Source organism: Penicillium expansum (assembly GCF_000769745.1).
Source record: "Penicillium expansum strain MD-8 chromosome Unknown contig284, whole genome shotgun sequence".
Classification (NCBI taxonomy): Eukaryota; Fungi; Ascomycota; class Eurotiomycetes; order Eurotiales; family Aspergillaceae; genus Penicillium; species Penicillium expansum.
Window position 1 is genome coordinate 68,913 of NW_015971188.1, and position 11,348 is coordinate 80,260.

At 48.7% G+C, this 11,348-nt stretch overlaps 3 protein-coding genes across 3 annotated transcripts; 1 reads left to right on the forward strand and 2 right to left on the reverse strand.

The window, feature by feature from the left end:
- Nucleotides 1-3,565: 3,565 nt before the first annotated feature.
- Nucleotides 3,566-5,239, forward strand: PEX2_085110 (uncharacterized protein; the record flags this gene model as incomplete). The annotated part of the gene is made up of 1 exon (XM_016745781.1): nucleotides 3,566-5,239. The coding sequence occupies one exon, from the start codon at nucleotides 3,566-3,568 to the stop codon at nucleotides 5,237-5,239; it is 1,674 nt and encodes a 557-aa protein (XP_016602228.1).
- Nucleotides 5,240-5,539: 300 nt separating this feature from the next.
- PEX2_085120 (uncharacterized protein) lies at nucleotides 5,540-6,499 on the reverse strand (the record flags this gene model as incomplete). The annotated part of the gene is made up of 1 exon (XM_016745782.1): nucleotides 5,540-6,499. One exon carries the CDS (start codon nucleotides 6,497-6,499, stop codon nucleotides 5,540-5,542), a length of 960 nt encoding a protein of 319 aa, XP_016602229.1.
- A 1,453-nt stretch (nucleotides 6,500-7,952) lies between these two features.
- PEX2_085130 (putative cellobiose dehydrogenase) lies at nucleotides 7,953-9,643 on the reverse strand (the record flags this gene model as incomplete). Its single annotated transcript, XM_016745783.1, has 2 exons — nucleotides 7,953-8,057; nucleotides 8,114-9,643. 2 exons carry the CDS (start codon nucleotides 9,641-9,643, stop codon nucleotides 7,953-7,955), a joined length of 1,635 nt encoding a protein of 544 aa, XP_016602230.1.
- Nucleotides 9,644-11,348: the final 1,705 nt, after the last annotated feature.

An 11,348-nucleotide genomic window follows, 5' to 3' on the forward strand; every position in this document is an offset into this window, starting at 1 on the left:
TTCAATAAGGCTTTAATCTAGACAATACATACTTTCTACCTCCAGCGTCTATTTTTAGCAACCAATGGCCTAGCGCCCTGTTACTACATAAATGTGGCATAAACGCAGATTTCAATTTGTCAGAAGTGAGGTATTTCCAACTTTTGAACAGACGTGCGGAAGTGGCAACACATGATGTGAAGACCTATTCTATTCTCAAATTCCCCATAAAGCCTATGCGCTACACACAACAAATCATATCTCGCCTTGCATAGCTCTATCAGGCACTATCTGAGACCGTTGGCCTTCCATTCATTGCGGTGTGCAGATATTATTACATGCTGTGCGTCTCTCGTTTACGCAAGTACATCTGGCTCATTACAATTTGACCCATGACGGATTTTACTTCGGGAAAGTGTTGACGAACCTTGCCAAATTCAAAATGCCAGATCCAAGGCAGGCAGTGCAAATTGACAGTGACAACTACGACTGGTCTAAGTTTACAAAAACAAAAAGCCGACCCTTCGCGCGGCAATCAATAGACCGGTTCTGACATTTACCAATGCTTCCTTGGCATTGGCACATTTGACAAACGTTAAGGTGTTTCATTACAAAAGGACACGATCTGTACAATCACCAATTCAGTACAGAGCTGATGACCCCAGTGGATGCGCCTGACAGTGACTGGGATCAAATGGTGCAAATCGTTGGATCCCAGCTTCAAGACTGAGCTAAGCGACATCAATGCCTACTGCGACAACGGAATCTGGGCGCCGCCTGGGATGGATGGCAGCCAGCCGACGAAGTCCAAATTCATGCACCGCACCTGATCGACAAGTATGACGATCAGGAGCAACAAACATCCTAAAAGAATCACGTTAACATTCTTCTCTCTTTTGGAATCTCAAGACAGGAGCTCATAAAGCTCACCCATAGCTGAGACACCAGGGCCCTTCCCTCGTCAAAGGTCCGTTAAACCTTAGGTGATTCCAGATGCCAAAAGGAAGACGACTGTAGTTGCATGTAAAGACCTGCAAAGACAAGATTCCCGATTCTTTACACATTCTATTTGGCTCACTTGAGGCTCTGGTGGTGCAGATATTATTTTGTCACGATCAATAGTAAATATCTCACATTGTGTTCACTTCACATTTCCATGATATTTCAAACAGAGATAAGGATATGTGTGTTAGAGGATAGACCATCGTATCTATAACTTCAGCAACAAAGAAATGTTGTGAGAGTACCGAGGTTGTGGGAAGGCAGGAAACTGAGCCTGAAGGTCCTCAGTACCTGGCAGCCGGCAATGATGTTCCAGAATTCCTGAAGGATTTTTTTCATGGGCAGTAGCCCGTTCGACACCTTGATAACGAATGTCGATCAAGAATTCTAACTCGGCGTCGTCGAGGGAACGTGTCACCGAGCTTTCTGAGATAGCTATATGTCGTTCTAGTCACGTAATGGCCAGGAAGTAGCGAGGTAACTTCCTCAACATACAATATGTCCTTGTTCTCACAGCGCTCAATTCTGTTTTCACATTCGAGTAACTGCATGATCAAAGGTGACCAGCCCCATTGGTGTCTTTGGGCTGACCATCCTAGAGAAATTGCGTGGTATAGGTTAGGGTATTTCTTTATGGACTCCAGGTGGGCAGCCAGGTCGGCAGCCAGGGTGGATCGATCAGCTCTGTTGGTTCATTTCCGGTATATGCTCTGCTGGTATATATTCACCCTTTGCTATATCTTCTTCTGCTACGCAGGGCGCATATCAGAAGTGAATGTCAAAGGCAGAAAGTCATCCCCGTAGTGTGAGGGTGTTCCGTGAGGGGAAGGAAAGATGATCTTGTATTCTTAACTACAGCGACTATCCTAAGCCTAAGGGAGCGGAGTCACCATGTGGCCTTGACCCGGGTCACCTGACGGTGACATCTGCCGACACCTTAAGTGTCGACCGTCCTCGGTCGATGCCCATTGGATGCCCTGTAGACCTAATACATACAGGAGTATTGTTTGCCTTCCATAAGAGCTCATCAAAACTGCGAAGAACATAAGCAAGAGACAACCGCGGAGTGGTTGACCGTAAATCCTCCTGACAGACGGGAACAAGCATCCGTCTAACCTTTGAAGTACATAGTAAATCGGCTCGCTGGGGCCGGAGGCTGTGTTGTTTCTTGTGGCCCGGTGGGTGTGACAGGGCCGGCTCGATCGGGTCACAGAGTCATCAGTCGCCTGCCGCGTAAATCTTTGACAAAGGCAGCCTTTTCCTTATTGTTTGGCCGAATGCTCGTCATTTCCATGACCTGATCAAATTCCCCGGACAGCTCGTCCTTGCCACCCACCCGGGAATCAATTGTGTAGAGGGTTAAGAAACCAGGATGGGATCGACGATAATACCATCCAGATATTATATTCGTCCCTCGGTGGGTGCGAGGATGGTGGAGCTTTGATACAAGGCATAGCGACACTGTGAAGGTTGTTTGAAGTAAAGTTGAGATATATTCCACTGACTCGTAGAATGTTAATAGGTTCCTAGGCGAAAGAGGCCAAAAGAAAAGGATAATGTGGGGGTAAAACCTTTGAGTAATACATCAAGTTAGCCCCAAACCATTACCAAGTGTTGTTTTGGGTTGGGAAACCTAACTTGTGACTCAGTTTTGCGGAATTGTGTAGTGTAAAAATATAAGTCTTGTCACTGTTATAAGTTGTTGAGAGTACAAGGATAGTGGAAGACTTGGATTGGTATGGAAATGGCATAAAATGGCAGGAAGAAAGAGGGTCCAACAAAAGCAAGCAAGAAACGGGAAAATACCATTTTCGTTTGCATGAAATCTTTATATAATCGTAGTTAAGTGAATAAAGTTAGGCAATCATGGTTGCTCATGTTATCATAGCTCTGGACCCGATAAAGACCAGAAAATATATGCAGGCTGCTAGGCTGGGTGACCAGAGGTCTCTGTCTCTATATCTGGGGGTGCTATCCGGCCGATATAGACAGGGGGACGAGGGCCTAATTATATAGACGAGCCTGGTTTAGAGGTTGGGCCCAGCCATATATATAGCCTTGCCCGGGCCTCGTGGCGTCATCGTCTAAGTTGGTATATAAGAACAAGGAAAGAAGACAGAAAGAAAGCAAAGAAGGCGAAGTCTTGTTATAGACTTCGGGTAGACTTTAAGAAGGCAAACGTCGTATCAACATTTATACATGAAGTAGTTTGCATATTCCAAGCCATCTTCACCCCCTATATTTTAGTTACAACACCAAAATTAAAGGGGAAAATATCCAAAAAGAAGAAATTCTAAAAAGATACTATGAGGCTGCCTAAGTGGCCGACTATTCTTGTACGATAGATTATATCGCTCGAGGTCAAAATCTCCACTCATAGCTTATCTCCTAGCGTCGGACCAAACTACCAAAAAGCGGATGGCCACGAATTGATGACGCGGCTTTCTATATTGTAGTATAATCTAGCTTTCAGCCTTTTCATATATATGAATGCTTTTTCCGCTCATGCAGCCCGATCTGCAATCTGATAAAAGCTTCCAAAATAGTCCATTTTTTCATTCACCTACCAAGGTGGACGTCGAGAATGCGACCATCATCGCTCCTCCCGCTATGTGGGGTTCTAAACTTATCGAGCGCCCTGTCAACGGCCCCAATCAACGACAATCCGATCAAAAATGAAAATCACATTTTCAACGTGATCCAAGACTCAATGCGCCAGTGGGGATCCTCTCTACACCACAACGGCGTGTCATTCTTCCTCGCGGCCGTTCCCGCCGGTACACAATTCTACCATGGAACCTCCAAGGCCACCCCGGTGAACGGCACCGAGTGGTTGGCCTTTGAGCCCGAACATGCCATGGTCTTCGCCCGGCCGCGACGCGGCCCCCCGCCACACCTATCATCCGAAGATCCTGATACCGAACGACAGGAGGGAGGCCATGGCGAGCTGCGGAAGCGGGAACACCATGGCCCGCCGAAGGTATTCGATGAGAATGAGTCGGGTTACTTGCATACGTATGTTGCAGCCAAGGATCTCCGCCTTTTGTATCTTGACGGTATGTCTGCTGCCAAGACATCCAAGGGCACGCTTGATTCTCAGGATGCGGTTCTATTCAGCGGCGCGTTCGATGATGCCCCGGGTCGGGGTGGTAATCAAGAGAACGAGCGCGCTAGACTGGCTTGTGAGATGGCCGAGAATGAATGGGAAGGTCGCATTGATGGTGTCCTGCGCATGGAGGCTGGCTTTGAGATTATCCTGTGCGACTTTGAGCGCGATCTAACTCCCGTGCGAATCACGCAGGTCAAGCAGAACTCTGAGGAACAACGTGGTCCTAGGGGTAACCGTAAACATGGCGACCGGGATGGTCCTCACAAAGAGGGTGATGACAAGCACCACGGCGGCCATGGCCCGAGCAAAGAGGATGATGGAAAGCCACGCGGCCCTGGTGGCCCTGGTGGCCCTGGTGGTCCGGGAGGTCCTGGTGGTCCGGGAGGTCCTCCCCACGGCGGACCTGGAGGCGGCCCCGACTCGTCGCGATGGATGCGCGCCATCACCGCACGCTACAACGGAATCGGAGGAAACCGAGTTTCGCTGAACTTCAACCACTTTGTGACAGCCTTCTCTCACAATATCGACCTATTCCAAGACAATTCAACACTTCCCCGACTTGCCAATGTCTCTCCTGGGAGTCGCGCTTCCATCCTTGCCGAAGTCACGAATATGATCATGACTCAGAATCCTGCCGATGCCAGCGAGGACTGGCAGGCGATTACAGATATGATCGTGACTCGGTATAGCAAGGAGCTGTCATACTTTGGTTCCGGCAGCATTGATTCAATCGAACGCCTGCAGTCCGAGATTGACCGTGTTTTGTCCCCGTTCATTGACTACAGTAAGCGAGATGATGTCGCTGAGATTGAGCGTTGTGCGACTCAGTTCTTGCCGTTGCCATCTTTGGAAGGTGGGAGTATTGCGGCGCAGGCTGTTCACGGTGTTGCTAGCAAAATCTGCTCGTCTTTGCTTGAGGCTGGGAAGAAACAGGAGCTTGAGTCTGCTGTACAGGTTGTCCGGGATCTGGTTGGTTATCTTGATTGGGCGACGTGGAAGGAGTGCAGGGGCTGTGCAGCGAATGAGATTTGTGTCGTACCTATTTGGCCCATGGGTTCAATCCAAGACTATGAAAGCCCTAAGTGTAAGGATGCATCAAGCCCATACGATCAGGATGGAGAGAATTACTGGGGTGGAATGCACCACTGAGTGACCTGCTGTGGACCACCAGTTCCTATTTTAATTCGGGTTTCGATACACTTACATCTGGAATTGTGGGTTTGATAATAATTAGCTTAATTCAGACATATACAACATTTATCGAGGGTATATACAGTATACAAAACATAATAATGCTCAAGAGAAAGTAGGTAGAAGGGGACTATTGTGTTAGTCATTGTTGCATGCGCTAGTTCCAAAGCTAACCACAGGGTCATATTCCCTTTATATATGAAATATAAAATTTGTGAATGGCAGAAGAGAACGATCATCCCATCTAGGGTAGAATATTTACTGGGGGAGAGCACCCTTGCCGGAGGAGACGATGGAGCCGATAGCAGTGCCAACGCTGCCGAGGCCGAGAGTGGAGAGGAGGCCCTGGGCAGCGCCGTTAATCTTAATCAAAAGGACGGAAGCCTTGTCCTCAGCGTTGACAGCAATGAAGTCAGCACCAGGGATGTTGGGGATCTTGGACTTGAGCTCGGTGACGGAAGGGGCCATGGCGACGACGTTGCCGACGGGGCCCTGAACGGTGGAGAGATCAAGACCGCTAAGGAGACCGAGGAGGGTAGGCTCAACCTGGACAAGGAGGTCCTTGCCACCAGCGAGGCCGTTCATGTCAGTGATGGAGAGAACGTTTTGGAGAGGGTCGGCGCGCTTGATATTGCCGGTAATGGACTCAAGGCCGCCAACGATAGAGCCGAGAAGGCTGCCGACCTCGCCGAGACCGAGGCTGGAGAGGAGATCGACCACTTCCTGGGTCAACTGGATGAGGGCGGCGTTGCCGTTCTCAAGGACGGCGGTGACCTGTGTGAGGCCAGAGCCACTGCTGGTGTCGAGCTGGTCGACAGACTGAGCGGTTTGAATGACCTGGCCAACGGGCTTCTCGAGAGCGCTAAGGGGCAGCTTGCTCATCAGGCTCTGGAGCTCGGACTCGGCCATCATCTTGAAGTTCGAGGTTCCGGCCTGGTTGAGGATGGAAAGAACCTGGCCGGGGCCGGAGCCCTCGGTCATGTCGGAGGCGGCACTGGTAGGGATGGGTAAAGCGGAGAACGAGGATGCAGCGGCACCGGAGCAAGTGGGGATCATAGATGCCACTGGCAGAGGGATACCCGAGGGGATAACACCGGAGGGCAGGCAAGAGGGAACTCCAGAAGGCAAAGAGCCGGTGGTGCCTGAAGGGATAATGCTGGCAGGCAGGGCCATAGCAGTCGAGGCCAGAAGGGCGGCGGAGAAGGCGAAAGACTTCATCTTGGCGTTTAGTGAGTGGAATAAGTTCAAAGACTTGTTTTGTATAAATGAATGGACGGTATGAACCGAGATCAAGGAATGACTTTTTGGTAAGGAATGACAAGAAGAAAGTTCTTAAATTTCCAACATCCCGACAAGACGTCTCGGGTTATATACGATAGCTGTTGGTAGGGGATCAGCGGTGATACGAGTCCGATTCCTCTTCTATTGATGTCGTTGAGTGTACTCCTGAGTTAACAGACACCTTGACAGAGGGGCTACTCTCGCAAATGAGTCCGATGGGAGAATGGAGCAATAGCGTTGATCTACCAAGACGTAAGCTTCACGCTGAGTGGGCAACAAAGCCGCCGCCACATAAGATTGGCTCCGGCACACGATTTTAGTTCCGCTATAAGCTTCATATGGGGCCCATCTTCATTAGCCACTTTGCAGATCCCTCACTAGGCTCTCAACCAAAGCCGGGGGAGTTCCCACTCGAACTGTCAGGATGAGGCCAAGACATCGATGACATAGTCATCTTTATTGTCAAATCAAGCTCATTGTTGAGCTTGAAGATCCACTGGTCGAGGCGCAAAAGAAGCATCCCCGGTATAGGGGTACATTTGCCACATATATTCTGCTTGGCCTTCAAAGTACTCTGGACTCCGTACCACCATGGGAATGAGGGCTCCGAGCCCAAATTCACCTGCACTTGTTATTGATAGCGTCGTAGGGAGCAAACCTTAGAAGTCAACCCGGGATCGACATGACTGGTACCAACCTTGTTGATCGAAATCGCCAATGATTGGTGGTATGTTGCGCTGAGGTCCCTTGAGATCAGCAGTCTGCCTGCCAGAGAAAAATTGTACGAAGAAGGTCAAACTCCACGTGGGCAATATTGATGCTGATTGCAATCTTATTCCTCCACAGTGGGTTGAAAAATGTCAAATAGTCCAGTGGGGCCTCGATGCCCGTTAATTGCGGTGAGTTGTTTGCCGGAAAATTGCAGGATTAAGCATCGGTGATGACATCATTATGGGACTAGATATCCTCAGGGGTTGACAGGGGTAACAGGGGTAACAGGGGTTACCAGAGCCCCCTCCGTACTCCGTATGTTGTCCAGAAGAGAAAGTCAGGCGAGAAAATCAGGAGAGAAAGTCAAAAGCCGTTGAGTTTGGGAATTTAAACTTCTGAATGGATCCGGGGAACTCAGGGGTAACCTTGGAAGGACTCGCACCACATTCAGTGACCGTTAGCATCTGTTTCTATGTTTTGTTATGTTTCAGCCCATTGGTACGAAGTTTACTTAGTAGATTTCAATATAATATGTCCTGTACATACTCAACTTCGAGATGATATCTTAGATAACTCTATCCTGATATATACAATACAATATACAGTAAAGTTACGGATATCCATAACTTTAGGGACTCTCAAGCTTCGCTGATCGCCTATTTCCTCAATGACTAACAATTTAGTTGGACAAAATCCTAGCGGCAGCGGCTTCAGCAACCACCATGATGGTAGCTTGAATGTTACCGGTCGGGAGGTCGGGATGGATACTAGCATCAACGATGAACTATAAAAACAAGGGTTAGCATCATATTGTGAGCAAACGAAATATTCGTGACTTACCAAGTTATCCATTCCATAAACCTTGGTATTGGTATCGACAACAGAAGTGCCGCTCTTGCGGCCATCATCGGTACCCATCTTCGCAGTGCCGGTGTAGTGTACACCAGGGCTCAGGGCCTTCAAAATGGCCGAGACATTGGTGTTAGTCTGAAGCTCAAACCCGGTGGACGGGGCGGTGATGTCATCGACCATCTTCTGAACGAAAGTGCGGGCGGCCTTCTGGTCAGCAGCGGTCTGGAGGTAGGGCGACTTCTCAATGACAGTTTTTCCGGTAACATCGAGACCTAGAACACCTGACGAGGTGAGGCCATGGGTCATGTATGAGGTGATGGTCACCACGCCCTCGCTAGTCGGTGCGCACGAGCCCTGGTAGTACTGAGTGTGGCCATCAATCTCCTCCGAGGTGAAGAAGATCATACGGTGCTTGCCCTGGGTCAGGACACCGCTGTGGTTGCGGTAGAGGGAGATATCACGAGAGTCGGTTCCGTTAAGGACTCCCTCGTAGTCAACAAGACCGAATGAGGCGTTGGTGCTGAAGGTGATGGGGAAAATGGGGTGGTCCTTGAGACCGACACCGACAGGCAGGTCAATCCACTGAGCCTTGGGAGGAACGGCAACACCGCTCTTCTTCGCAGTCTCGATCTGAGCCTTGCCACCAATACCAGAGTTCCACAACAGACGCGGGGTAGACAGAGCGCCGGCAGCCAGCACCACGCGGCCGTGGGGAGCAATAGTGATGATCTCGGATTGGCCCGAGGCAGTCTGGATCTCGACACCAGTGACCTGACTACCGGAACGGATCAAGCGAATCACCTTGGTTTGGAGAGCGAGGTGGAAGTTATCCTTCTTGACAGCATCGGGGAGATAGGTGCGAACAGGACCAGCACGCATCTGGTTCTTCAAGTTCCAGGACGGGTAGCTGTAGACCTGGTGCTTCTCATTCGGCTCGGTCATCATATTCACTGACTTCCAACCAAGGCCACCGAAGAACTTGGACAGCACAGCATAAAGTTCCTGGTCATATCGCTTGCCGTCGGCAGAGGGCAGCATGGTTCCGGGGTTGCGCTTGTAGAGTCGGTGTGCAGCCGACTCAACATCCTTCCACTTCCAGCCCTTGGGCCATTTGTCATCAAAGTCGTGGGCTGGCGGGTGAACGAAGACCATGTAGTTGACCGTTACGCCACCGCCGAGCACACAGGCAGCAGTTCCAGCAGTGTCAGTGCACACGTACTGCTCCCAGACATCGAGCCCACCGATGTCGGCCGACAGTCCCGGAAGATCAATGGGAGTCAATGAGTGGTCCCATGTGAGGGTCTCATTGTTACCGGTGGCCACAGTTGGTCCAACACCTCGCTCGAGGAGCAGAACTTTCTTTCCTGCATGGGCGAACTTTTGGGCGCTGATGATACCGGAAGGGCCACCTCCGACCACAATGTAGTCATAGGTGTTGTTCTGGAAGACGGAAGCAGAGGCAGCTCCTGTAAAGACAGAGAGAGCAATGGCGAGAGGGCCAGCCTGGAAGATTCTCATTTTGACGTTTACTGAATAATGAGTTGTGAGAAAATCCCGATCTATAATCCCTGTCAAGGAAGGGGGTTGGCCATTTTAACTGTTTCGCAACAATTCCGCACCAGTCTAATCGAAAACAAAGTGGATCAATCGTGAAAGACTTAGCACGCGACAGAAACATGGCGAAACATGGCTCGTCGGGCATTTAATTTCATCGAAATTTACCGATTAGGTATAGTGCGATCTGATAAGAGCACTAACTTTCTAGGGTTTCTGTCAGGGATTTCACTTCCGTCTGACCGTTTAGCCGGCATAGAGAAAGAAATATGCACATAACACGTACGCCTTGAAACTACAACATACATTTGTTGTACACATCAGAAGGGGGATGCTGGCCCTGAATGTTGGAATATTTGATTGCTATTTTGAGAAGTCTCAGACCGAATACACATACCTCCACTTGAATTATCGGATCGAAACAGTGGTATCCATTCATTCTCCCGGGAAAGCGTTTTCCCATATCTGTCGCTGACATAGATATAATCAACGTCGGGCTATATGGGGCGCATGTCCTGAACTTTGATTCCGGTATTCTACGGAAGAGGCGTTAAGAAAGGGGAGAATTGTGTTAAATTCTCTATCCGCTCAGCCACCGTCCCACGCCTAGGCAATTGCAGGATACTGCATGGAATAAAGTTCTGGAATACGCCAAGTGGATAGTGGATATCATCAAAACCCTCCCAACATCCTTACCAAGCATGTAATCAGCATGTAATAAGCACAATCCTATCTCAGGACCCACTTCAACTAACCATGGAAAATCACCTCGTGGAAGTATTTATGTTAAGAACAGCCGTAGCCCTAAGGATTTCAAATCCAAAGCTCAAATTCCGCACTTGCTTACAATATAGTCCGCTCACTTTTCTAGCGCCTAATTCCTATCCGATATTGGACATACTAAACCACACAGAATTGGGCGAGACTGTCAAATCTAGTATCGCGATTCGGCGGTAGTAACGCCGACGATAGGCCGAACCATCAATTTCTTCCGTCGAATATGCGGAGCCCTGTAATTTTATGAAACATATTATTCGTTTCATATGCCAAGGGGCAAAGCTTGGTGCAGTTATGTCACACAGAGTACAGTATTGGCAAATTCACAAATAGTGTTTCTCACAATGCATGCATTAATCGCGAAGTAGTCATAAGTCGCTCTAGAATCATCCGGCAGATAAGGGCGATGGTGCAGGATTCCCAAGAATCAATTTAGACAAAGCTTAATTACATGACTGCAGGGGCGCTTCTAAATTCGTAGGATCCAATACTCCGTACCTTCGTCGGATGTTGAGAATCCCAACTAATTCTTCATAATTAACATGGCGTTCTAAATACACCATACTCTCTACATGCCAAAAATCCTGAACTCCTACTGGATCGAGATTAGCCGTCGGTGCAGCTTGACGCCTTCATCACCAGTTTCTACATGGAAACTGCATCCTCCCGAATCACAGGTTGACATTCCAATTCAGCCTGCTTTCAGTCAAATGAAAATTGATAGATCAAGAGATAACAGGCTCTCTCACTTTCTTTCTGTTTCTCTTACAAATTAATGAGGGATTTCTGTATCTACAGGGGTAGAAGAGAAGCCCATCAATATTTTTACAATTTTATGTTTACAATGGTGGTTATTTTATATAAATCTATATTATATATTGTAATTGATTTG